The following is a 27,606-nucleotide window of genomic DNA, read 5'->3' as shown; positions in this document are numbered from 1 at the left end:
CAGGAAACCTATAGGTTATTAATATAGATGTCCATACTACTCAAAAAATTTATTTTCGATCTTGAGGGGGTTGTGTCACTAACAGGATATTTTTTCCCTTATTTCTCTGAACTAAAAGTGTATTTTTCTTTTTAGGGAACACATAATAAAATTGCTCAAAAGTGAAAACGTTTCAGCCGCTTTTTATCGTTAAACTGGTTTTTAACTAATACCTTTTTATTTAAAAATAAATACAGACCTTCGGATATAATATTGATATAATTATATAACTAGTCCTGTCGCCAGGGGGGGTACAACGGCCTCGTTAATTCAGATGGACTTACTCAAGTTTTTTTTATGTATTTTGACCCGTAGAACACGAATTTTTTGGGTAACAGTTGATCCGGATGTCGATAAGATTGTTATAGACCAAGAACTTGAGGAATCAAATAACAGCGATTTTTGGCAAAACAAAACAATATTTTGTATTTTTTGGGCCATTTTAAGTAAAAAATATTTCTACAAGTTTTTTCGTAGGATGCACAGTTTTCGAGATAAACGCGGTTGAACTTTAAAAAAATCGAAAAATTGCAATTTTTGAACCCGAATAACTTTTGATTAAAAAATAAAATAGCAAGTCTGCTTACCGTATTTGAAAGTTTAAGTCAAATTATATCGGTTTTGATTATTTGCATTGGTAAAAATTTATTTTTTTATTGTTTAACAAAGCTATAAACACGTAGGGTTTCCCGTGCTTTTACATTCGTTTTAACGCATGTAACGTAGAAATAGTCTTGATTGCACTAGTACCTATTCTACCTACTCGTTCGATTTTAAATGATAAATCATAGAAACATCACTCACGCACTAGTTGTTTGTAGCTTTGTTTAACAATAACACAATAAATTTTTAGCAATGCAAATAATCAAAACCGACATAATTTGACTTGAACTTTCAAAGGCGCTAAGCAGAATTGCTATTTTATTTTTTAATCAAAAGTTATTCGGGTTTAAAAATTGCAGTTTTTCGATTTTTTGAAAGTTCAACCGCGTTTATCTCGAAAACTGTGCATCCTACTAAAAAACTTGTAGAAATATTTTTTGCTTAAAATGACCCAAAAAATACAAAATATTGTTTTGTTTTGCCAAAAATCGCTGTTATTTGATTCCTCAAGTTCTTGGTCTATAACAATCTTATCGACATCCGGATCAACTGTTACCCAAAAAATTCGTGTTCTACGGGTCAAAATACATAAAAAAAACTTGGGTAAGTCCATCTGAATTAACGAGGCCGTTGTACCCCCCCTGGCGACAGGACTAAACCGCTCTATTTATATTTCTAAATTATTTTAAATATTAAATTTGAGTTTTGCACTTACGTTTATTCTCCTAGAAGCATATTACTCCAAGCATTAGAGAAAACACTCTTTATTTCGCTACCATTAACCAAGAACAGTAGCACTGGCTAATAAATTTCATGTCCTACATTAAATCTTATGCGTTTCATAGCTGCTTTAATGGTCGGTTAATATAAATTCATTTCAGTCCGTAGTCCAAGACCAGTCCGTTTGTTACGTTTGGTTTTAGTATTTTACTTTTTTTCTGAGCTGTTTTGCTTGAGATGGTTTCATTGCTGGAAAATCTCCGGCTTTAGATAGTTGTTAAGAAATAGAGAAACATAGCAGGGCAAAGAGGGAACAAAAATTAGTAGTCCAAATAATGAAGCTTAAGATAGGACAAAACCTCGCAATTTTTACAGAATGGATCGATTTGCTTGAAAATTTGAGAATAAGTAGTGAATAGTCCAAGGATCAAAATCTATATGAGGCCGAAAGGCGCTTTTACCATAGGGGTGGTTGCCACCCCATCTCGGGGGTGGAAATTTTTTATTTTATTTTGACAGCAAAAGTTGGTTAACACATTAATTCTAAGCAAAAAACGTTCTATACATTTTTTTGATAAAAGTAATAGTTTTCGATTTATTCGCTATCGAAAGTGTTGGTTTAAATCGAAGAAATCATTGTTTTTAATCAGTTTTCTGCTAATAACTCAAAAAGTTTTCGTTCTATCAAAACAAGTTTGCTTAACAAAAAGAATGTGTGTGTACTTTGTACGCACGTAAGAAGTTATACTTCTATTATATGATTTAAACCAAATTAATATACTTTTTATTTATATTTTGTTTAAATATTAAACTAATTTATACTTACTACTTCTCAAACATTTTTATTAGAACAGTGCCAAAAATTAAAATAATAAAATAATGAAACACACACAAACACATTAAACAAGCCACAAATGATGTCTGAACATTAATTGTCGAAAAATTTTTAACTAAATACGTATTTTCTGAAAATACAATTATATAATAAATATACTTACAATCATAAAATGTATTAAAAAAAAACAAAAAAGAAAGTTTCTATTGGGACTCGAACCAGCGCTGATAAGAGCGGTTGGTATTGGAATTCATTCGCCTTCTCCGCTTAGCCACGGACACTATGTGTCATTATTTACGAAGATCGACTAACTAAACGGATTAAACTTGTGATATTTTGATATTTTGAAAATTGATAAAATTATTTTAATTTTGAATTGAAATGATTTAGAATTGAAAAAATACAACAAAACATAGAGTAAAAAAACAATATATTAGGTGAATATTGATAGAAATTTTGATGGTAATCAAATTATATAAATAAAAGTATTACATACTATGTATTTTGGCAGATCAAATAGGTAGGTTTATACCCATGATACATTAACAATTATTACGTACCTGTTGCTTTTAAAAACTATTTAAAAGTCACTACAATATTATAAACTTTTTTGTTTCTGTCATCACAACAATAAAACTAATATATTATAATATACATTTGTTTACCTTTGCCTTTACCTCCAAACCACAGCTGCCATATCGGATAATTTTTGACATGTCATTTGAACATCCAATCAGAACAAAGTTATAATGCGCATGCGCCGGGCTGATAGGTTTTAACATATAAAAAAATCACCCTCTATCGCCGGTAAAGAAGTATAACTTCAAAAATGTACCTTTTGAAAAAATAAACAAAATCGTTTTTATAATTTGCTTTAAAACCAATAGTAATCGAGCTATACTTTATTATATGCTAGCTCTTCTTCATAAAATGCTAAATATTGTAGTTTCAAAGTCAAAAGACGGGAAAACTATGCATTTTTCGAGGATAACTTGTTTAAGCTAATTTAAAGTATTTAAAAATATCTATCTCCAGAAATCAAAAAAATAGCCCTAGCTCAAAAATTAAGTGACTTCTAGTAAAAAGAATGTCAGTCCCTATTTTTTTTTCAGCGAAAAACTGATCGTAAACTTCCCCGTACTCTTCACCCTAATTAAAATTGGTCATTAACCTTATTTGGTCTTCTTAATTTATGTATTGTTAATAGGTTCCAGAGGTTTGACCGGCTTAGAATGATTAGTTTAAAAAAAACCAGTTAAAAGCGAATAACGAATTTTTGTAGTTTGGTAAAAAATGCCCATTTCTTCAGAATAGAAAGATTAGCATCAGAGATAAAAAAAAATATTTAAATATAAAATTGTAGCTTATTTAATTCCCAAGAACTTGGTTTGCAAAAAATTTTTCTACGGCAAAAATTGAGTGAGCTATTGAAAATTAAAACTTGTAATAACATGCAAAAACCATCTTTACCAACCCTTTCAAAGTCACCTCTTTTTGCGAATGAGGATTTTAAAATGATATAATATTAATAGCCCTGTAGGTCCTGTAAAAACCTACAAAATTCTTTTTTAACAAACTTTCTAGGATAAAAACTAAAAAAGTTACGGTTAAAAAGTCAATATATTTTTTTGAAAAAAAAAAAAGGAGATATCCAATTGGAAGCATAATAATCTAAGTTAACGGTGTTCTTAGTCATCGGCCTTATTTATTCTTCTTTATTTATGTATTATTCGTAGATTCCAAAAGTTTGACTGACTTAGAATGATTAGTTTTTAAAAACATGTAGTTAAAAGCGAATAACGAATTTTTGTAGTTTGGTAAAAAATGCCTTTTGCTTCAGAATAGAAAGAGCAGCATCAGAGATACGAAAAAATATTTAAATATAAAATTGTAGCTTATTTAATTCCCAAGAAATTGGATTGCAAAACTTTTTTCTACGGCAAAAATTGAGTGAATAGTAAATGAGTATAATACCGAAAAACATTGATTTTTTCGATATAAAACTAACACTTTCGATAGCGAATAAATCGAACACTATTAATTTTATCAAAAAAATGTATATAGAATTTTTTGTTTAAAATGAATGTTTTTATCAACTTTTGCAGTTAAAATTATAATAAAAAATTTTTACCCCGAGATGGGGTGGCAACCACCCCCATGGTAAAAGCGCCTTTCGGCATTATATAGATTGTGATCCTTGGACTATCCACTACTTATTCTCAAATTTTCAAGCAAATCGATCCATTTTGTAAAAATTGCGAGGTGAAAAGCTACGGTTCCTGGACTATAGAGTAAAATTGGAACATCACTCGTACAGAAAATTATATTTAAAATGTTATTATTATAAACATACTATTTAATTAAATTTAAATTAGAATTTAATTCTAACTAAGTACAAAAATAGGAATATTACGAGCCTTATATTTGTGAGTACAGAAAAATGGTAGGTATATTATACAAAGTTATCATAAACATCATCATTATACTCGTCATTAGCTCTACAATAATAATAAATAATAATAAATATGGAGTTTATTCGTAGCAAATAAATTGTACATAACAAAATAAACTCAGTTTCTCACTGAAGTTGTAGGTACAACTTGTGCGTGAGAGTTGAATTTTGATTGTATTAAACACTAATAAATTTTAAAATTTACAAAAAGGAATCAAATAAATAAAGTCTTTTTCATTGGTCTCGAAATTTGGGCTCCTCTTCTTACTAATTTAGTTACTTTTAGATGTTGTTTATCGGACCTACGAAAATATCTCATAAAATTTAGGAAAGTATGGTAAAACATTTCCTATGGGACTCTTCTGGCGGGACTTCGTTTTCTAAGAGAATTATCATTACTTTTTGAATGTTTTTATCCATTTTTACAATAATTTTTACAATTTAAGTACTTATATGTTACATTTCAAATAAGTCATTTTTGACTTATTTGAAATGCTTTGAGGTATTCCAGTATTCTCTAAATTTTATCATTCCTTGCTTTAGTTTTTCAGTTAGGCGGGTATACATTACTAGTGAATAGCGAACGTGGTTCACACTAAAAAACAAGCATTATTATCTACGCTTCTGTGCAATACGTTTCTTGAGAAATGTAATTGTGTTTACACTGGGCACGAGAGTTTTATGTGTTAGCAGTGGACATGGCATCATCATTTGTATTATAGGCTACTATTACAACCTACAAAATAGTAGCTCTTATTTTTCTAGTACATATTTTGCTGTAAAATTTTCAATTTCAAGCTGAGCAACAATTCTTTCTACTGCTGCGTTTCATACGTCATTTTTATACCTTGTGTTAGAATGATTCCAGAGTACAGAATCACTTTCGTACAATTCAACAAATCTAACATAACGGTCTCCCGTTCATTCAGATGGTCATTTTCGAGGATATAAGCATATGCTTAATCAAATACAAACTGTTCGGGATACCTAATTTCTTTATTTTATATTGAATATCATTCTAATATTTAATTTATTTTGAGTAGAATAAGTTTTAGATAATTTAATTATTAGATTCATTTAGTTGCTTTTCTCTGCCCTCTCTAAAATGATGCAGAATAACCTTATGTACTCATTTGTTATATTTCATACAAAAGCGCGATATAATATATGATTGTACGATTCCCCACGCACAAAATCGCTTTAAGCATCATACTAAAATGGAAATGCTCAGATGAGTACCTTTCGGACAACAGGAACGACATCGCTTCTAGTCTTCCACGAGAGAACTTTAAAAACTTTTCTGTTTTCATGTAACTGACGGTACTGTCTGCGAGTGCTTGAATTTCATGCAAGCACCGACGATGAAGTAAAGAAACACAGACTTACTCACAATCATTTAATAATACTTTGACGACCGGTTTCGATCTCTACACTATTCAGATCATCTTCAGGTCGGCATTACAAGTAGTTAAATGCTACAATTAAAGAAAGCCAGAGTTGGAACATTATCTGGTTGTATCAAAATGCAAATAGAAGGCCCAAAGTTTTTGAAAAATATGCAACTGTTGACATTTCAGAACAACAAACTGATACATACGTATGCACACATATGAGAAACAGGTACTCATAAGCACGCATACGCACATAGATGCATGCGGTTTATGACGATTTGTTGAATTAAGTTAAATTTTAAAACTATTAAAAACTTTTTATAAAAAACCTAAAAACTATATAATTTTGATCCACTTACATGCCGTTACAGGGGATGCTTTGTAAGTTCATCGATAACATGTTTAAACGTCCAACTTATGCTAATAGGATAGCTAGGTGAGGGACTGGGCAAGCGGACATGCTTCGTAGGTCAAAACACAGTAAATTGGAATGGATCCTGAGGGCAGATGTGTGTTGTGAAACAGAGTCAGTTCGTTCTTATAACTAATACATCTGACTCAAAGTATGGCAAACTTTAATGGGTACCTAATTCTGCACAAAAAAGTAATGACAGTTTGCTTCATAAACGTTTACTTTATAAATGGTTCGTTTCCCAAATAGGGGGTGTTGAAATTTTTCTTACAAACTGACGATTTATTTATTGCTCTAAAACCGGTTGAGATATGCAAATGAAATTTTGTGGGTTTTAAGAGGTAGTTTTAACTTTAGTTAAAACATATGCAGGTATCACTTAGATCGTGAGATCAAACCCCACCCGGTGTCAGTTGTTTAGATATTTATTAATTTGGCTAGTCTTTACTATGGCTGTGATATTCAAGCTTAAAATGTACCACTATGTTACGTTGTTCTAAGCATATGCGATAGGCTAATGGGCAACTGCGAGTCTTACAAGACTCTTGCTGCAAGACCAAGACCAAGACCGGGAGCGCAATACCAAGACCAAGCCCAGGTGTACTTGCGCAAGACCAAGACTGTCTAAGTCTCGTCTTAGTCTTGCATTTGGGCAACACTAATTCCAGGTAAGCGATTTGTGCATAACTTGTGGAACTATTTTCTTTAACTTCAATTATAAATTTTGCAATTTAGTTTTCATATTTCGTACAGTTTTTATTCACAAACTCTCTACGACTCTCTTTAGAAATATTTAACATGTTTAATGTCTATCGTGGCGTAGCGTGGACCATTCGTGATACAATCGTGCTGCGCGAACATCTGTTTACATTATTCGTGTAGCACGGGCCAACTACGTAAGTATGAGCCACGTTCGTTATTCACTAGTAATGTCATCCCGCTTTATTAGTTTTGAGAGTACCTAAGGATCTGACTTTTTTTGTGATTTTACCCGTATCAGAGGTTGGTTATTATCATAACGAAAGCTTGGATTACAGTCCTCGACAAAAATCTTTCGTGTAGCATTTTTCAAAGCCACAATTAGTAATTTGGTTCGCCAGCCATGGAAAGAAGACGTCACAATAAGAACAAATACATTGTTTCTGGAGTGCACTTAAATATATCCTTACATACATTTTACAAAGTACATAGGTACATTATACTATATTGTCCTTTTCATGATCATTTTTCAGTGCGTCACAAATGATAGGAAAAAGGGTAAGTCCGTGATAATACACATTTATGACATTTATTCTAACATGACATTTTAGTTAAATCTGACAGTTGTCACATTTTATTTTCATTTTAGAATAAAAACAAATCAAATGTGTTTCTTGCATTTATAAAATGGTATTTTCTTTGATTTGTATAGTCTTATAAATTGTACAGATTATATTTGTAATATTATTATCTAATTAAAAAAAAATATTTTTTTTAATTATGGCGCCATCTATCGACAACTAGAATAATCACAGAACTAGAAGTAATCACCGACGTGCCTTTTTTTCTGTCACATACAATTTAATGCTTTAGAAAGAAATCGAAAAACTGTGACGCACTGAAAGATGATCAGGAGAAAAACATTATATTATCATGATTTAATTTGTTCAAAAGAATTTTGCTTCGTTAGTTGCTTTAAAGTAAAGCAAAAGGAAATTTAGTTTGGTAAATAATTCAATTAAAAAATAAAATTATAGTAAAAAAAAAGAGACGTCTCTTTTCTTTACTACACTAGTATGGACTCACACATGCTACCCATTCATTATTTAAAAAATAAAAATTGGTCTTATGCGCGTTTTGCTAAGTGCATTTTACTAGCTAAAAACAACTTAATAAAACATGAATATACTCCGTCTAATTTACTTACCGTTGCACGTCATCCGCGTCATAGCCCGCTACCTCACATGATACCAACACGAAATATTTAGGCGGTAGGTGTGTTCTTTTTTAGAATCATTTTGCCGAGTACGTTGGAATTACAGCCACTAGACATATTTTATTATATACGCGTAGAAATAATATTTGAAGATTTCTATTAATATTAACTTAAAGAAATACACAATAATTACACAATAGTGTCATTTCATTTGTATAAATGGATTATAAAGCGCTTTTATGAAGAACATTTGTGCGGAACACACGGTAACTGTAATCGAACGAAGGTGACATTTTGGCATAAATTGGTAAAATTTATTTGACAGTTGCGATATTGACAATTCAGATTGGTTTTTATTTGTTTACTATAAGTATTTGTTTTATTATATTCATTGCTTATATTATTTACTTTATCGTAAGATTCTAATTTAATTATTGTTTTCTATTTCTAATGTTTTTATTTATGTGCATTGAATATTAATTTGTTTTGTTATATAATCCACTTTGCAATAATTATATGATCTATTTGATTTAAAATGGATTCAGGATTTTTTTATACTTTGGCAACTATGTCAACTTAGATCTCTGATGTAGATAATGACGTGCAACGGTAAGTATATTAGATTAACTGTATACAGTGATGAGCGCGCTAATAACCGGCCAAATAACACAAAAGGTAGAAAACATATTAAGTTGTAAAATAAAAAGAAATGAAACTAGTGAAAGTGGGAAATTTAGCGGTAATACCTATAAATTTACGTTTTATTTATTATTTCCCATCTTTAGACGGATCAGAGAAGTATGTCAACTAAAACTGTCACTGTCACAGTGGCAGTTGCTAAACACGTCTAATACGTCTAAAGGTGGGAAGCAATAAATAAAATGTAAATTTATAGGTTTTTATCGCTAAATTTTCCACCTCCAGTAGTTTCATTTCTTTTTTTAATCTCACAACTTAATAGATATGTTTTCCATCTTTTGCGTAATTCTGCCGGGTACTACCTCGCTCATCACTGTATATTCTTTTAAGATAATATTTACTTGTTTATAAGAGAGAACAAGCTTTTAGTTGGTGGTAAAATGTCGTCTTTGAGAAACAATATGACAAAGACGACCTTTGCAAATGTTTTAAAATGTTGTTACTTTGATTTATAATCAATTTTAAATTTCGAATTCAACCCGTGTAGCTATTTTAAATTATTAATTGAGGCCCACAAAGCAGCAGTGGCCTAAGCCACAAATTGAGCATTTTAAGAATAACGTATCAATAAAAGCAACAACACTAAATCTTCAGATTAACAGCACATAATTTTGTAGCACCTAAATCCTAAGCTCGGCATTATTGTATTATCTTCTTCTTCTTCTTGTGCCGTTTTCTAACGAAGGTTGGCGATCACTTCTTTAAACGCTTCTCTATATTTTGCAACGTGAAATATCTGTTCAACACTGAGGTTAGTCAAAAATCTGATATTCCTCAGCCAAGATTTCTTCTTTCTTCCCAAGCCTTTTCTTCCTTCTATTCTTCCTTGCATGATGACGTGTCGCAGAGAGTATTTATCGTTACGAAGTATGTGGTCCAGATAAGTTGTTTTTCTTATTTTGATTGTGTTCATAAGCTTCTTGCCATGTCCAATTCTTCTTAACACTTTTTCGTTTGAGACTTTTGCAGTCCAAGGAATTTTTCGTGTGAATATTATAAATACACAGAAATGTAATTTTCCTAATTAGGACCCGAAAATTTGTTGACAAAAACGAAAAGGTCCTTAATTCTGATAATTTGGCTATTAACTATTTTTACAACATTTTGTGCTTCTCCAATTTGGAAAGGAGTATAGGCTGCCGATGTTCATGCTATAATTGATAATTTTTTAATATAAATCTAGGTAACGGGATACCTCATTTGAAAGGACTCCGAATCTGCTTTGCAACGAAGTTTTATTCGAATATTTATTTCCAAAGGGTTAACCAAAATTATGTACTTGGTTAATAATGGCGCAAAAGTCCGGAATAAATTCATTAATTGCAATAATGGACTATGAGTGTTGCTTAACCTTGTAGAAATAAATATTCAAATAATTTCATCGTTGCCAGGCGATTAGGAGACCTTTCAAATGAGGATTCCAGTGACCTCGGTTTTGGATTTAAAAATCGTCGATTACGTAATTACGCTAACAATGATGATGTAATGTCCAACACATAAGTAGTAATTGACGGTTATTCAAAAATTAAAATTGACGATTTTTGAAGTTATACTTCTTTAGGCGCGTTGGTAGTAAATTTATATGTGCGCGTAGTCATCCAAATTCTTGGTCCTGAGCGCAGCTCAAACGATAAACGTGCTCTGATTGGGTAATTAAAATGAACTGTCAATAATTGTTCAATATGTCGGTTATGAGTAAACAAATGTGTATATTACTTTTTATTGTTGTGAGGGCAGAGAAAAAAGCAAGATTAAAATTGTAGTGACTTTTTAAATAGGTTTTAAAAGCATCAGGTACGTAATTCTAAATGTTTCAGTATCGTAGTAAAAAATTACATAATTAGGTGCCTACCTATTTGGAAAATGTAAAATAAACATACCTAGTATGTAATGCTTTGATTGACATAGTTTGATTACCAACAAAGTTTCTACCAATATTCATCTAATATTGTTTTCTTACTCTATGTTTTGTTGTATTTTAATATTTAAATGCCACAAAAATCAAACTAATTTGGTTAAATTCAGAACTGTCAAAAGTTTAAGACATTCAGTTGGTCTATCTTCCAACATGATGCATATAATGTCTCCCTAGCCAAAATATAAAGATGATTGAATTTCAAAACTAACCGCGCCAATGTACGCGGGTTCAATCCCCAATGCAAGTTACTATTTTTTATTTTTTTTTATACATTTTATGATTGTAAGTATATTATTATATAATTTTTTTTCAGAAAATACGTATTTAGTTAAAATAATTTGTGGCATTTTTCAATGTGTTTGTGTGTGTTTTATTCTCTTATTTTTTTTTAATTTTTGGTATTGTTTTAATAAAATTTTTAAATTAGTTAATATTAAAATTGGTTTACCTGTTTTAACTTTAAATAAAATATAAATAAACTGTTTAAAGGATATTAATTTCGTTGAAATCATAATAATAGAAGTATAACTTCTTACGCGCGTATAAAGTACATACACATTTTATTTTAAAGTCATTTGTTTCTGAAATAATTAATTTAGTCTATACTTTTGCGACATACTGTATAAGAAAAAAAAAATTGTACGAGTATAACCTGTGCGTAAAAATGCTGTAGATCGGTCTAATTTTCAGTATCTACTCGTATATTTATTCACTTGTTAATTATATTATCTGCTAACAACATCGTGTATAAAAAAAAGTGTTCAAAAAACCTTGACCATCCTTGACTCATTTTTTTGTCGAAATCCCCGAATATAATAGGCCTGGATCCCGCATACCAAAAAAGTTTAAAAACGGTGTCTAGTCGGACAAACTTTGATGTATGGGAACACTGGAACAGGGGAAATTTTAATTGTTGAAGAGTTTAAAAATTTGGAACGTCAGATTACGAAAACGTCCCATGTATTTTGTCGGACAGAACGTCCAATTGATTTGTTACCCTTTTATTAAACTCTCACGCAAAAATCAGACTGCTATTACTAACCAAAATGATTCCTGTCATTTGACATGCTCTTCGTATTCCACTCATTAAAATGCCCAGTTGGTGATAAACACCAGTCTGTTTTTTGCATGTGAATTTATTGAAATGGTAACAAATCAATTGGAAGTTCTGTCCGATAAAATACATGGAACGTTTTCGTAGTCTGACGTTTCAAATTTTTAACCTGTTCCACAATTAAAACTTCCCCTGTTCCAGTGTTCCCATACATCAAAGTTTGTCCGACTAGACATGCACCGTTAAGCTATTAACAAATTTTCAGCTTGCTATTAATCAACCTTTTTTTGGTACGCGGGATCCAGGTCTATAATTTGTTGCGTGGTATTTTAAAACTTGAAATTTACGTAATCACTTACGATCTGTAGTTTTTTATACATAAGTCTGTGCCACAAACAAAAGCTTCTTATATGGTTTTCGCTGTCAATTGTGAGAAACATCGTGAAAAACAAGTGCAAAATAAGCAATAAATTCAATTATTTTCATTATTCATTAATATTATTTTTTAAAAGATAATAATTATTGTATAGCTTATTAATTATTATGAAGGGAAAACATTTTGAAGATGTTCCTTTTCTGTTGTTACATTCCGGTTTTAGTTTTGAATATACGTTTTGGTTTATATTGTGCTTAGTAGTTGTATTCTACGTTAAGTTTTTGTGGAACAGAAGAAAACTCTATATTTACTCATGGAAAATCGAAGGACCATTTGCTCTACCGATTATTGGCGCAGCACATCACTTTTTAGGACTTAATAGCACAGGTGAGTAAAACGTGCCAATAATAAGTAATTCTTCTTTGTCTACTGAGTTTAAAAACTCAAGATTTACATAAAGGCGTAGGCTCAAAATTTCCGGTCCAGTGCTTTTTAAATGCATTAATATTTTTCGAATCCTGAGAAAACTAATAAATATTTTTAAACAATTTAAAAGCGGAATGAAAGATTACATTAGAATAAAGAATTTCTTTTGAACGAGATATTTGAAATTAAAAATCACACTAAATTTTCTCTTTTTTTTACCCCTGTAACTTATTAAAATAAATATAATAGAAGTTTTCAGGGACTTTCGGCCCTCGGCAATAACGTCATCTTCCATATTGAGTTTAAATTTTATATTTATTAGTTTTTCGATTATTTACAGGATTTGAAAAAAGTGAATGCCTATAAAAAGCATTGGAGTCGAAATCTTGCACCTATTTTTGTAAAAATAAAACATTGAAAAAATTTAATTTCAATACTTTCACAAAATTTTATTAATTCCCATAGATTCTAATAAAGATAGCTTAACCCGGGAGCAGTCGCGCTCACTTCTGTCACGTAAGTAGTCGCGCGTAGAGAAAAAATCTCACAATACAAATTTAAATACGAATTTAAAACAAATTTCTATTTTATAATATTTTCATTTACTTGTTATGTTAAAAATATCTATTTCTAACAATTTTAAAGCTAATTAGTTCTCACCAAAGCCATAAATTCCACAAAACAAATAAATAAAAAATTCCCACGCATTACTGCAATCTTCCTCGAGGCACTTACGAGTGGAAAGTTATGTTGCAAAGCAAAATGTTTCATCAAGTTATCACGGAAAAGGATAAAATATTGGATTTTTCCTAACAGCGCGACTGCTCCCGGATTAATACCTTTATTTTGATTATGGAGAATTTGAAACTGGTCATTAAAAGAATTATTATGATCCAGAAGCTGAGGTGCGTACGTAGAATTTGTTTTTCTATTATTGAAAGCTCTTTTGTGTTCTGCTATATGTTGTTGAAAGTTCTGCCAGTTTGACCGATGTAAGTTTTTGGAAAGTCACCTCATGTAAGTTTGTATAAACCACTATGTAGGTGATATTTCTTTTGGCTCTTGTTCTTAATATATTTGCTTTGGTTGCTGTTTGTTCTGAATGCTGGTATTATTCCTTTGTTTTTATGTGTTTCATTATCCTTGTTGATATTTTTCTTGTATATGTAATTGAGCAGAAAGTGCTACGTTTTTTTCCAAATTGTGTCTTTTGTTTGTTCGTTGTACGCATTATTTATTGCTGCTTGTTTAATGATATTCAATGTTATCTCGACATTGTTTTTGACATTTCTATTAATGTATGTCACATGTTATAGTAGACTGCTAATTTATTTTGTGTAGGATCGGATGATAAATTGTATTATAGTTGTGTCAGTATGGCTAGATTTATGAAATACCGAGAACTCATGTTATGTTTGTTTTCCAGTTTGATAATTTTTTAATCTAGACACTTTATGGATTGATTCTTGTGTGTATTGTAAATTCGATATGACTACAGAGTGAATTAACGTAAGATAAGAATTGGTTAAGTTGTAATATTATGCACTAAAAGGATTTTTACTACAACAAATATTTCTGTAGGAGGAATATTAGGAAAAACATTTACTAAGTCAAATGACATTAATCTTGACTTATTGGTTAAATGAAAATGTGAAAATGTATTTTATTAACTAGTCTTATTGTGTTTTCACGCAAATTTAGATGAAAAATTAAGAGAATTCTAAAATAATATCTAACAGTTTTTTTGGAAATTTTATATGATGTAGCTGTATAAAAGAAACTACAGGTCTTATTGGGTGGTCAAATTTGTGTAATTTAATAAAAGAGCATAATTTTTATTTTTTGAAAATTCTATTGTTTTGCTTTTATAGTCTATTTTATGTAAAGCGATAGTAGTGTTACCTTCGTCTGTGAAACACTCAATATAAAGCAACATAGTGTTTACAAAATGCAGACAAAGCTAACACTACTATTGCTATGGATAAAATAGACTGTAAAAACAAAATAATAGAATTGTGGCGACAAAAAAAACAAAAACTTACATCGGTTAACTGGCAGAACATTTGACAAACGTATAGGAGAACCCAAAAGGGCTCTAAAGGATAAAAAACATTTTCTCCATACGCACTTCACCTTCTAGGTCATAACAATTTTTTTGATTTTTTTATTAAATACAGGGCGATTGATTAGATAGATCTGCTATAGTAATAGATAGCAATAAAAGTTAATAAAAAAATTGTAGCCAACTTTGAGCTTCACATTTTAAACTTAATTAGAATGTTACAATCGTGGCAGACCAAACTTATGTTTTTTTTTTAAATGGAGCACCCTATATGTTATCTTATATTCGAAATCTTCTTTACTTTCCTATTACAAAAATATAAAGGTCTGTTATGTTATACATGGTATTTACAAAGTTATAGCCAATTTTCAATAAAAATCGTAACAAGTTCAGCCCCCTGTATAAATTAAAATAAGCACAACAGCAATGGTTTGTTGATGCCATATTGTTTTATTTATTGTCAAAATTTTTAAAAATGATTGACATTGCTAATTTTCTTTATATCTAATACAGGGTGAGTCCAAACTCAAGTACAATATTTTCTCAGTAATTTTAAATGGAACACCCTGTATTTTACATAACTATTGAAAAGTACCATTATCGCACTTTAATTTATATACAACATTCCTCATTTCTAAATTTATTAGTTTTCGAGATATTTTCATATTTCCATGGACCAGTTGCGTGGCCACCCAGATCACCAAAATTTAATAAACTGGACTGATTTTTTTGGGGTTACGTTAAGAATGAAGGTTATAAAATGCCTCCAATAACAAGGAATGAGATGAAAAATAGAATACAAAGTAAAAGAAAAGACAGGATGGTTTAGATTTGATTACAGTACAGCACCTCTACTATGTGCTTATTATACGTATTTCGAAATAGCCGTTTCCTCATTCCTTCCTCATTCGGAGCACCTGGGTAGAGGCAGAGGCACTGAACTGAAATCATAGATAAGGTATATATAAGTAGGAAATCACTGAAATCAAATCCTTTCATCCTTTCCAGGTAATTATCAAAATAATTACCAAAGATGCTACTAACACCATCTATGAATCGAAAGTTGAGTCAGGAAATAAAATTCGAAATTATTTATCCTCTGAGCTTTTTAAGTTGGAAAAAATAAAGCATAACATTTATTTTTTCCAACTTAAAAAGCTCAGAGGATAAATAATTTCGAATTTTATTTCCTGACAGAATACAAAGTGTATTCCAAAGTGTTAATCTACAAATGCTTCATGTAAGTAACTCATTCACTCAACTCATTTTGGACGCCTTATGTAATTAAATATATAAAATATTTTACTAAAAGTAGCTTTTATTTTTTTCAAAAATATTGTATTTTGTGTTTTTTTTGTAAAAATTTTTACTGATAAATTATTTTTCGTTCTTTATTTGTTACATTGTTACATTTACATACAAAAGTAGTTTTTAATTGTTTTCACAAAATGTTGTATTTTGTGTCTGTGTTTTTTTTTGTAAAATTTATAACTAATAAATTATTTTTCTTTCTTTATTTGTTACATTTACATAAAAAAGTAGTTTTTAATTGTTTCAAAAATGTTGTATGTTGTGGTTGTGTTTTTTTTTTTGTAAAATTTATTACTAATATTTTTTTTTCTCTTTATTTGCTACATTGTTACGTTGATTACAACATTGATAATCAATAACCTTAAATTATCAGTTTTAAAAAATTCAGTCATGGCTTACTTAAAATTTGGAAAGATTTAGAGCCCTAAATTTGATCTGAAAAATTAAAATATCTCGAAAACTAATAAATATAGACAGGAAATATTATACAAAAATTAAAGTATGGTAACGGTTCTTTTCGATAGTGACATAAAATACAGGGTGTTCCATTTAAAATTACTGAGAAAATAATGTACTGGCGTTTTGACTTATCCTGTATTCGATATAAAGAAAATTAGCAATATAAACCATTCTTAAAAATTTTTACAATCAACAAAAAATGTGGCATCAATAAACCATTGCTGTTGTTCTTATTTTTATTTATACAGGGAGCTGAACTTGTTACGATTTTCATTCAAAATTGGTAATAACTTTGTAAATACGCTATATAACATAACAGGTTTTTATATTTTTGTAATGGGGAAGTTAAGAAGATTTCGAATATCAGATAAAATATAGGATGTTCCATTTAAAATAAAAAGAATGTGTGTGTACTTTGTACGCACGTAAGAAGTTATGCTTCTATTATAATATAATTTCAACGAAATAAATATGCCTACTTAACAGTTACAATACAAAAAATTAACAATAATTACCAAAAATGAACCAAAACTTAACAATGCCAAATAATAAAAAAAAGAAAAAAATATGAATCGTCCGGGATTTGAACCCGCAATCTCGCGATTTTTTGATCTCTGGTTTAATGCTCTACCAACAAGGCCATCAAGCCGCATGCTACTTACCTTTCAGATATACATAATTATACATCACGTTAACTGCAGTGCCTTAAAAATTTTAAAGCACTAGTGTCTTAAAGTAGCATTTTTAACGCTCCTATGGAGTCCTAAAAATTGCATTTTTAACACGTTTGTAGAAAAATATATTTAAAAATACTAATATATTCTTTCCACACCTTTTCTGGACTGATTCATACACAAATTAAAACATTTTGAAGTATAACTTCAAAAATATAATATGAAAACTATTTAAAAAGGCAATATAACTGTTAACTAACCTTTGTTGTTTCTCTTCCCACAAATTTTAAAACGCAACAACCATACATAACCAAACCGTCAACCGTCCAAACCACAGCTGCGCTACAGCTGCCATATTGGATAATTTTTGACATGTCATTTGAACATCCAATCAGAACAAAGTTATAATGCGGATGCGCCGGGATCGTAGGTTTTAACATATAAAAATTCACCCTCATATCGCGCGTAAAGAAGTATAACTTCAAAAACCTAAATATAGTTTGCCACGATGTTAAAGAACACCCTGTAACATTGTAATTATTTTTAAAATGTGGAGCTTAAAGTTGGCTACAATTTTTGTTATTGACTTTATGGCTATCTATTACTATAGCGGATTTATTGAGCTTTACCCCACTAATCAATCACCCTCTATATTAAAAATATAGGTCTTTTTCTTTTATGTAGTATATGCAAAATAGCTGTATCATTATTATTTTCTGAGCAATAACATTGCAAAAAAAGATCTGTGGGAAAAATAAATTGAATAAAATGTAAACTAATTGACGAATCGTCTTGAAATTTTTTGTGCATTAAAAGGATTACTTAGCTCAACTTTTCAGGCAATTAATTTTTGGCAAAAGTAATAGCAAATTTTTGATTTTCGAAATTTTAACTTTATTTTGCAATTTCCGAAGCAACAAATGATTCGAACATGCTTCAAAAACTGGCATTCTGAACTTTTGACCATCTACTAAAAGATGAATACTATAAGTAATATAGTAAATTACCCTATTGTTATCTGTAGCGTCTTAAAGAAAAAAAAAAAAAAAAGAATGTGTGTGTACTTTGTACGCACGTAAGAAGATATTCTTCTATTATATAATAGGTAATTTAAACGAAGTAAATGTACTTAAAAGATTATTTGTATTTTTTTTAAATCAAACTAATTTTCTTATCTACCACTTTCAAAAAAGTTTTATTAAAACAACCAAAAATAAAAAAAATATGAATCGCCCAGGAATTGAACCCGCGTCATTCCAATCTCAGAGCTAACGCATTACCCACTACTCCAGCGAGGCCCTAGGAATTGACATGTAAGTTTCGGATATAATTACACAACACGGCGACATATAGTGTAAAAATATCATGCTTACATAATATTTTATTATTTTACTACAGAGAAACACAAATCCAAAAACACAAGAATTATAATAAATAATACATTTCCTAAAAACACTAATATATTCTCTAAATGACTTATTTGCACGGTTACAGATACATACTTACCTATCTTGAAAGATTAGCAATGAACTATATACTGTCAGAATTACATACTGTCAGTGTGCGCAGGCGCGCAGATTTATGTACAATTTTACCCTCAATCGATTCGCCGCTAAAGAAGAATATCTTCAAAAACTGCAATTTTTGATCTTTATTTGTTAATAACTATGTATTATATGCCTACACACTGTGACGGGCATTTTTGTATGTATAATTTATTAGGTACATAGTACCCAAAAACATTGTATACTTTTGTGCATTTTTTAGAGCATTGTATATTTTTGCCTCATTTTCCTGGAGTATCTAGTATATAGACCTGGATCCCGCGTACCAAAAAAAGTTGATTAATAGCTGAACATTTTTTAATAGCTTAACGGTGTCTAGTTGGACAAATTTTGATGTACGGGAATACTGGAACAGGGGAAGTTTTAATTGTGTTTTAATAGTTTAAAAATTTGGAACGTCAGATTACAAAAAGGCTCCATGTATTTTGTCGGACAGAACTTCTAATTGATTTGTTACCGTTTCATTAAACTTTCATGCAAAAATCAGACTGCTATTTATCACCAATATAATTCCTGTCATTTGACATGTTCTTTGTGTTCCACTCATTAAAATGCCCAGTTGGTGATAAAGACCAGTCTGATTTTTGCATGAGAGTTTAATGAAAAGGTAACAAATTAATTGGAAATTCTGTCCGGCAAAATACATGGAAGGTTTTCGGAGACTGACGTTCCAAATTTTGATCCTGTTCCACAATTAAAACTTCCCCTGTTTCAGTGTTCCCATACATCAAAGTTTGTCCGACTAGACACCGTTAAGCTATTAACAAATTTTCAGCTTGCTATTGATCAACTTTTTTTTGGTGCGCGGGATCCAGGTCTAACTCAAAATATACTCAAAATAATTATGTTCTAGAAATCTATAAAATTTTCTCCCGAGTATCCTATTTACTCCTTGTATCTTAAGTACCTTGACTTATACCTTGACCATTTTTGTAAAAAAATTAAAGCATATAATTATTAATTATTGCGACATAATATAAACCGGTTTTAACAGAGAAAGCAATGCTTTATTGAACATACGTTTAATGAACTTGAAATATTGATATTTACCTACTAATCAGTTTGTGTCAATTGTGAGAAATATCGGGAAAATAAATTGTGCAAAATATGCGATTTATTTTTCAATAATCAAATTTTGTAAAAAGTAATACTATAATTTAGTAATTTATTATGAATGGACAATATTTTGAAAAAGACAGTTTTATATTTTTATACTTAGTAGTTCACTTAGTAGTCATCGTTGACCGAAGATGGTTGATTGGGTCCTCGGGTAGAGTTTCACCATGTTCCCAGAGGTTTAATCCCTGAACATCGGCGTTTAGCCATTTTAAATTTATTTCAACATAATGTAGATTTATTTATAATCACAACCATTGTTTGGTTCTGGGGCTATTTTGCAAGTATTCAAATTCACTGATGATGGACCGATAGGTTTGAAAACGTTCTGATGAACTCATTTTATTGAATCCATTGGGATTCTAAAAAATTTTTAGTAAATATACCTTTTACATAGAAGTGGTTTTTACTTCATGTTCCAGTTTGTTTATATTTTTATATTCAAGTTTTAGTTTTGAGTATACGTTTTGGTTTATTTTGTGTTTAGTAGTTATATTGTACGTTAAGCTTTTTAGGGCAGGGTAATAAGACAAAAATATACCCTGTTCGTGACACTTCAGCAGCCAGGGTACTGAAGCGTTTTTTCGACAGGCAATACGTATAGGAACAAATTGTAACTATTTCCTGCGTAAGAGCTGGCGGCCATTTTTATTTATAAACAATTAACTGTCAAAAAATGGCATTTTTCCCTTTTTTTTTTTCAAATCAATGGAAAACAGTGAAACTTATGATTTTTCTATTACAAATATCTTTGAGAATATGGAAAAAGCTTTAAAATGACATATTATAAAGTTTGATATACTCATTTATTGTTAATATAATTGCGAAAAAAGTTCGGAATTGCAAAAAAAATTATTTTCGAAATAACTGTTGTAAAAATTAGTGTACAGGTTTGAAATTTTTGTCAAATAAGGGTTCTTTGGTGCTTAATATGTGATAAAAATTTCAATGCGATTCATTTAACTGTTTAAATTTTATTCGAATTGTTTATCCCAGATAGCATTTCTTTGCAATAACATAAGTCAGAAAAAAAATGACGTTAGAACCATTCCACAGGTGTTAAATGGCAGAGCATGAACTATGTTTTCAACTTGGTTTAAAAAAAGTGAATAAAAATGCATTTATTAGTAATAAATAATTATGCAAAATTACCGTAAATCTTTCCTTATAAACTTTTTGGATAACTTTTTCCAAAAAAATTAACTTTTTTACCCTCTTTTAAGTGCACAACTACCAAGTAATGTTATTTATATCATAATTGATAAAAATTGTAATAAATATATAAAATTTCTTATATAACAAAATTAAAAGTTTATAAGGAAAGATTTACGATACTTTGCATAATTATTTATTACTAATACTTGCATTTTTTATTCGCTTTTTTTACCAAGTTGAAAACATAGCTCATGCTCTTTCATTTGACAGCGGTGGAATGGTTCTAACGTCATTTTTTTCTGGCTTATGTTATTGCAAAAAAATGCTCTCTGGGATAAACAATTTGAATAACATTTAAACAATTGAATAAATCGCTTTGAAATTTTTATCATATATTAAGCACCAAAGAACCCTTATATGACAAAAATTTCAAAGCTGTACACTAATTTTTACAATAGATATTGCGAAATTAATTTTTTTTGCGATTCCGAAATTTTTTCGCAATTATATGAACAATAAATGAGTATATCAAACTTTGTAATACGTTATTTTAAAGCTTTTTCCATAATCTTAAAGATAATTGTACTAAAAAACCCATAAGTTTCACTGTTTTCCATTGATTTGAAAAAAAAAATACTTAATTGTTTATAAATAAAAATGGCCGCCAGATCCTACGCAAGAAATAGTTACAATTTGCTCTTATAGGTATTACCTGTTGAAAAAACGCTTCAGTACCCTGGCTGCTCGAGAGTCATGGGAAAAACCTTATTACCCTGGACTATTTGTGGAGCTAAAGAAAACTCTATAATTACTCATGGAAAATTGACGGGCCATTTGCACTGCCGGTTATTGGTGCAGGACATCACCTTTTAGGACTTAATAGACCTGGTGAGTAAAATGTATTCCAAATAGTACAGAGAAATAGTCAAAAAATACCATATTCGGGACTGTGACAAATCCAGTTATCTGAACTTTTTTAGTTATTCTAGGCCTATATTAAGAAAACCTATACGTTTTAAATTATTAACAATTTTAAACGTAAAAAAGGTTTTAAAATGACGATTGCTAAAAGTTATAAGATTAATTAAGTTTTTTTGTTTTTTTTTTTGCACATATTTGAAGGAAATCAAGTCAGAGAATAATTTTAGAATTTAATACAAGTCCTAACGGTTAAAGAAAATACTGAAAAATGTATAACAAATTATGTGTCCTTATGTTGACGATAATGCCCCACCTATAAAAAACAGACACAATCATAGAGATAAAATAATATATTTATCGCCAACCGTCACTAAAGTCATTCATTATTGTACTCATTTGCCCTCATTTGCGGCAGTAAAGTAACACTTTATTGTACTGAAAGAAGAATTTTACTTTACCTGCCGCGATTAATTAAATTAACCGAGATTGAATGTAAGTGGTCGACAGCAGTAATTAATGGCGAGTATTTGAGTGAACTTAAAATTTATTTACTTTAGTTATTAAAAATATTGTACACAATTGGCGATATTATCAATTAAATTTATGTCAAAAAGGAAAATTCTGTAGTAATTTGTAATCTTATATACATATGAAATAAATTAAAACTTTACCGATTTAGCAATTATTCAATATTGATAACTATCGATTAAAAATCGAAAGCGGCCATCTTGCAAAAGTTATCTGTCATCACTGTCTTGAAATTATTATGACGTCTAGAATTTAAAAAGTTTTTAAATTGTAAATGCTCGCTCTGCTCATAATATCAGACTCGTTCCATAAAGAGTAACTTTACTGACTTGGTACATAAATAACTATTTTTGTGCTACGTTTGGTGTTACGTTACAATTTTTATACAGGGTATCCCGAAAAGAATGGTCATAAATTATACCACACATTCTGGGGTCAAAAATAGTTCGGTTGAACCTAACTTACCTTAGTACAAATGTGCTCATAAAAAAGTTACAGCCCTTTGAAGTTACAAAATGAAAATCGATTTTTTTCAATATATCGAAAACTCTCAGAGATTTTTTATTGAAAACGGGCATGTATCATTCTAATGGCAGGACCACCTTAAAACAAAATTATAGTGAAATTTGTCCACCCCATAAAAAATTTATGGGGATTTTGTTCCCTTAAACCCCCCCAAACTTTTGTGTATGTTCCAATTAATTCATTATTGTGGTACCATTAGTTGAACACAATGTTTTTAAAATTTTTTTGCCTCTTAGTATTTTTTCGATAAGCCAGTTTTTATCGAGATGCGGCTTCCTTTTTACTATATTTACATAAAAAATTTATGGGGGTTTTGTTCCTTTAAACCCCCCAAATGTTTATGTACGTTCCAATTAAACTATTATTGTGGTACCATTACTTAAACGCAGTGTTTTTAAAACTTTCTTGCCTGTTAGTCTTTTTTTGATAAGTCAACTTTTATCGAGATGTGGCTTCTTTTTCAAAATGTACCAAAAAATTTAAGTTATAAATAAATTTTCAGATTATTAACAGGTCGTGTCTATAATCATACTGAACCATATACAAATAGGTGGTGGATTCGACAAATATTCAAAATATCTCGATAAACACTGGCTTATCAAAAAAGTACTAAGAGGCAAAAAAGTTTTAAAAATATTGTGTTTAACTAATGGTGCCACAATAATAATTTAATTGGAACGTACATAAAAGTTTGGGGGGGGGTTTAATGGAACAAAACCCCCATAAAATTTTTAAGGGGTGCACAAATTTCACTATAATTTTTTTTAAGATGTTGCTGTAATAAAAATTCCTCATGTCCATTTTCAATAAAAAACCTGCAGGAGTTTTCGATATATGAAAAAAAATCAATTTTCATTTTGTAATTTCAAAGGACTGTAACTTTTTTTGTGTGCACTATTGTATATAGGTAAGTGAGGTTCAATCAACCTATTTTTGACCCCAGAATCTGTGGTATAATTTATGACCAATCTTTTCGGGACAAAATATAACAAATTTTAAAGAGGTCAAAAATGATAAAAGCTTTTTTAATTTACACAAAAATTAAAAAAAAAATACCATGTTGTAGGAAATTAAAAACACTACAAAATGAAAGGAAAAAGAAGTTTCTACGATTATTAGAACCGGAGATATCGCCCAAAAACCAAAAACCCATTTTAATTTTTTTTTTTTAGGTAATGGGTGGGTTTAGGAGTCTAACATTTTTTTTGGTCGAATTCTTTTTGATGTAGAATAACATGTTATTATTAATTGTGGAATGTCGATGGAAGCATTTTTCACTAAACCGGCTAGATGAGTGAGGCTTAATTAGTATGCTGAACGATTTCTTAACATTACATAATATTATGTATACTAATCACAATGAACTGAGAAAATGACCGTGTCATTAATTAATTAATTAAAAATCCGGTATGGCATTGGTATTCGATTCCAGTATCATGGACTTATTTAAAGAAAATGTAGATCATGGAAACTCATTTTCTTAATTATCAGAGGTTTCAATAAATTGTAATCATATTATGTAACTATGTGTAAATTAATGTTAGTATACCTAGAATAAATTATTAGACCAAGCGATATGCGCAAAGTTATTTCTGTTATTTTTTTTTAATTCGAATCACCCAAAGGTCACAAAAGTTCGAATCTCACCTGGGTGAAAAATTTTTTGTTTATTAAAAATTAATAAATGAAAATAGTTTCTATCCTTGTGGGATCGGTACTCACCGGAGGGACCGCAGACATTCGGATACAATTAGCGTCTCTTTGCAAAGACAATGACGTCGACTTTGCTAAGTAACAAGACATTTATTCAATACACACACTACACATTACACTAGGTACCTGATTGGAAAAATCCATTGTACCATGCCAATGGCCATTAAAAATAAAAACTCATATATGGGAAAACTATATCCAGGAGCTCTTTCATGACGAAAGACCCATGAGTGAATTTTATACAGACGACCAGCTGACTGGCCCTTCAATCACTAAAGAGGAAATAGAAAAGGGAATGTTATATTCAAAAAACAATAAGGCACCTCGACCAGATGAAATCCCTTGAGAAATACTCAAACTACTGGATGAAAGGAGAATTTCAGAACTACATAAAATATTTAATTTTTATGAAACTGGTTACTATCCTCAACAGTGGTTGCTCTCTACATTTATTCCTCTACCCAAAAAATTCAATGCAAAAAGAAGTGAGGATCACAGACTCGTTAGCCTGATGAGTCACACTTTAAAAATGTTCTTGAAAATACTACATCAAAGATTATACAAAAAATGTGAATGGGACATCAGTGATTCTCATTTTGGGTTTAGGCAAGGTTTAGGAACAAGAGAAGCAATAGTACCAATACAGGTCCACAGTTGGTCCAAAATTATTACGATCAGAAGAAGGACGTATTCCCGTGCTTTTTAGATTACGAGAAAGCGTTTGATCGTGTCCAACATCACAAGTTAATGCAGATCCCCAAGAAGCTTGATATAGACCAAAAAGACAGAAGATGCATTGAAAACTTGTACTAGTATCAGGCAGCATAATTAAAAATAGACAATTCTATATTTAAACTCATACATATAAAAAGGGGCGTTCGGCAGGGATGTGTGCTTCCCCCTCTTTTATTTAACATTTATTCGGAAGCCATATTTCAAGAGCCTTTGGAAGATGCAGAGATGGGATTCAAAGTGAATGGAGTATGGATCAACAACATACGATATGCTGATGATGCTGTCTTAATTTGTGACAACATAGCAGATCTTCAACAACTTGTCACTATAATCAGAGAATACAGTAAGCGAATGGGATTAGAGATTAATACCAAAAAGACCAAATTCATGATCATCTGCAAAAACTTGGATGCATTTAAAAACTCCACCATAACACTGAATACTAAGTCCATTGAAAGAGTGAGCAAATTTAAATACCTGGGAACGTGGTTTTTGTAGACTGGGCATCGGACAGGGAAGTAAAATGTCGCATTGAGCAAGCCCGACAAGCTTTCGTAAAATTCAGGAAGGTACTGACCTGCTCAGAATTCGACCTTACACTGAGACTAAGGTTTACTAAATGCTACGTGTGGTCGGTAGTCGGTGCTGCTATATAGCATAGAGGGCTGGACACTCAAAACGAGGGATATAAATAGATTAGAAGCCTTTGAAATGTGGCTTTATCGCCGTATCCTAAAGATACCATAGATGTCCTTAAAAGAATCAACCGAGAACGCCAGCTTTTCGAAAACATCAAGAAAAGAAAAACGGCGTATTTGGGTCACATCATGCGAAACGAAAAATACCAGTTCCTTCAACTTATAATCTACGGTAAAATTAAAGGCAAGAGAGGAATAGGACGCAAGAAAATGTTCTGGCTCCGAAACATAAGGTAATGGACAGGAATTAACGACATACAATCTCTGATACGCATTGCAAGAAACAGAGAGTTAATGGAAAAGGTGATCGCTAACATCCATTAGTGGACTCGCATTTGAAGAAGAAGAAGAATGGCCATTAGTGGTCGAGGCATTAAGCTAACTAAAAAAAAAAATCCCGGCTGGGTGGGAAGTTTTTCTTTATGAAAAAATCAAAATAATTTCTATTCTTGTGGGATCGGTACTCATCTGAGGAACCGCAGAGATCCGGATTCAATAAACGTCTTTTTGTAAAGAGAACGAGGTGGGCTCTACTAGGTAACAAGGCATTTACTCAACACACACCCTACTCTTTACTCCCATGAGCTAGTAGTAAACCAGTGTGCGTGTGTGTGTGTGTTTAGAAAGAAATAATAATATTGATAACCCTGTTGCTGCACACATTTGACAATTAAAGGTTTCATATTAAATCTTGATTTTAGAGTCTTTAAGAAACTGTATGATAATATCGATAATAATTTTTGTAAAAGGAAAAAGCAGTTTCTGTTTTTATTTGATTCAGAATTGGACCACCATCTCCATATAGCTATTTCTTTATCTTAGGCGTCCTCGGTGGAGCTATGCAGTCACAACTCTAAACCAAATATCAACATCCTGCCTATTTAAGGAAAATCACCGCGAAGCAATAATTCCACCTTTGAGATGCAAAAACAGCGACATCTCTCGTAAAACGAGGAAGAAGAAAAGCCCAAATAATTTTTGTATTGTATTAATAAATAGGATTTATTTTTTTTATAATTAATATTTGCTTGATTTTAGGTTTTCTAAAGAAAGCAGAGTTGATCCAAAGCAGATATAAAAAAATAGTGAAAGTGTGGATAGGACATAAGCTGCATTTTATAATAAAAGACCCAAAATATATCGAGAAAATCTTAACTAGTCCAGAAACGGTTGAAAAGGATTATTTCTATGAAAATTACTCAGCTGTGCTTGGTCCAGGAATCTTCACAAATCCTGGTAAGTTAGAAATGTTTGGTATATAGAACTCAGTTCAATCTCCTTCTTCTTCTCATGGTGCCGTGCAC

General features: G+C 30.6%; 1 protein-coding gene across 1 annotated transcript in view; it reads left to right on the top strand.

Annotated features, from left to right (window-relative positions):
• Positions 1-12,437: 12,437 nt before the first annotated feature.
• The window catches only part of LOC114328230 (cytochrome P450 4C1-like), a 31,226-nt gene continuing 16,057 nt past the window's right edge, over positions 12,438-27,606 (top strand). The window contains exons 1-2 of the mRNA XM_028277013.2: positions 12,438-12,801; positions 27,341-27,538. Coding sequence (XP_028132814.2) covers positions 12,582-12,801; positions 27,341-27,538 — 418 coding nt within the window. The 5' untranslated portion in view covers positions 12,438-12,581. The remainder of the gene's footprint in view (positions 12,802-27,340; positions 27,539-27,606) is intronic.

The sequence above is a fragment of the Diabrotica virgifera genome, chromosome 5 (assembly GCF_917563875.1).
Source record: "Diabrotica virgifera virgifera chromosome 5, PGI_DIABVI_V3a".
Classification (NCBI taxonomy): Eukaryota; Metazoa; Arthropoda; class Insecta; order Coleoptera; family Chrysomelidae; genus Diabrotica; species Diabrotica virgifera.
The sequence above is the reverse complement of the archived record's forward strand: the minus strand, read 5'-3'. Positions and strand labels throughout refer to the sequence as shown.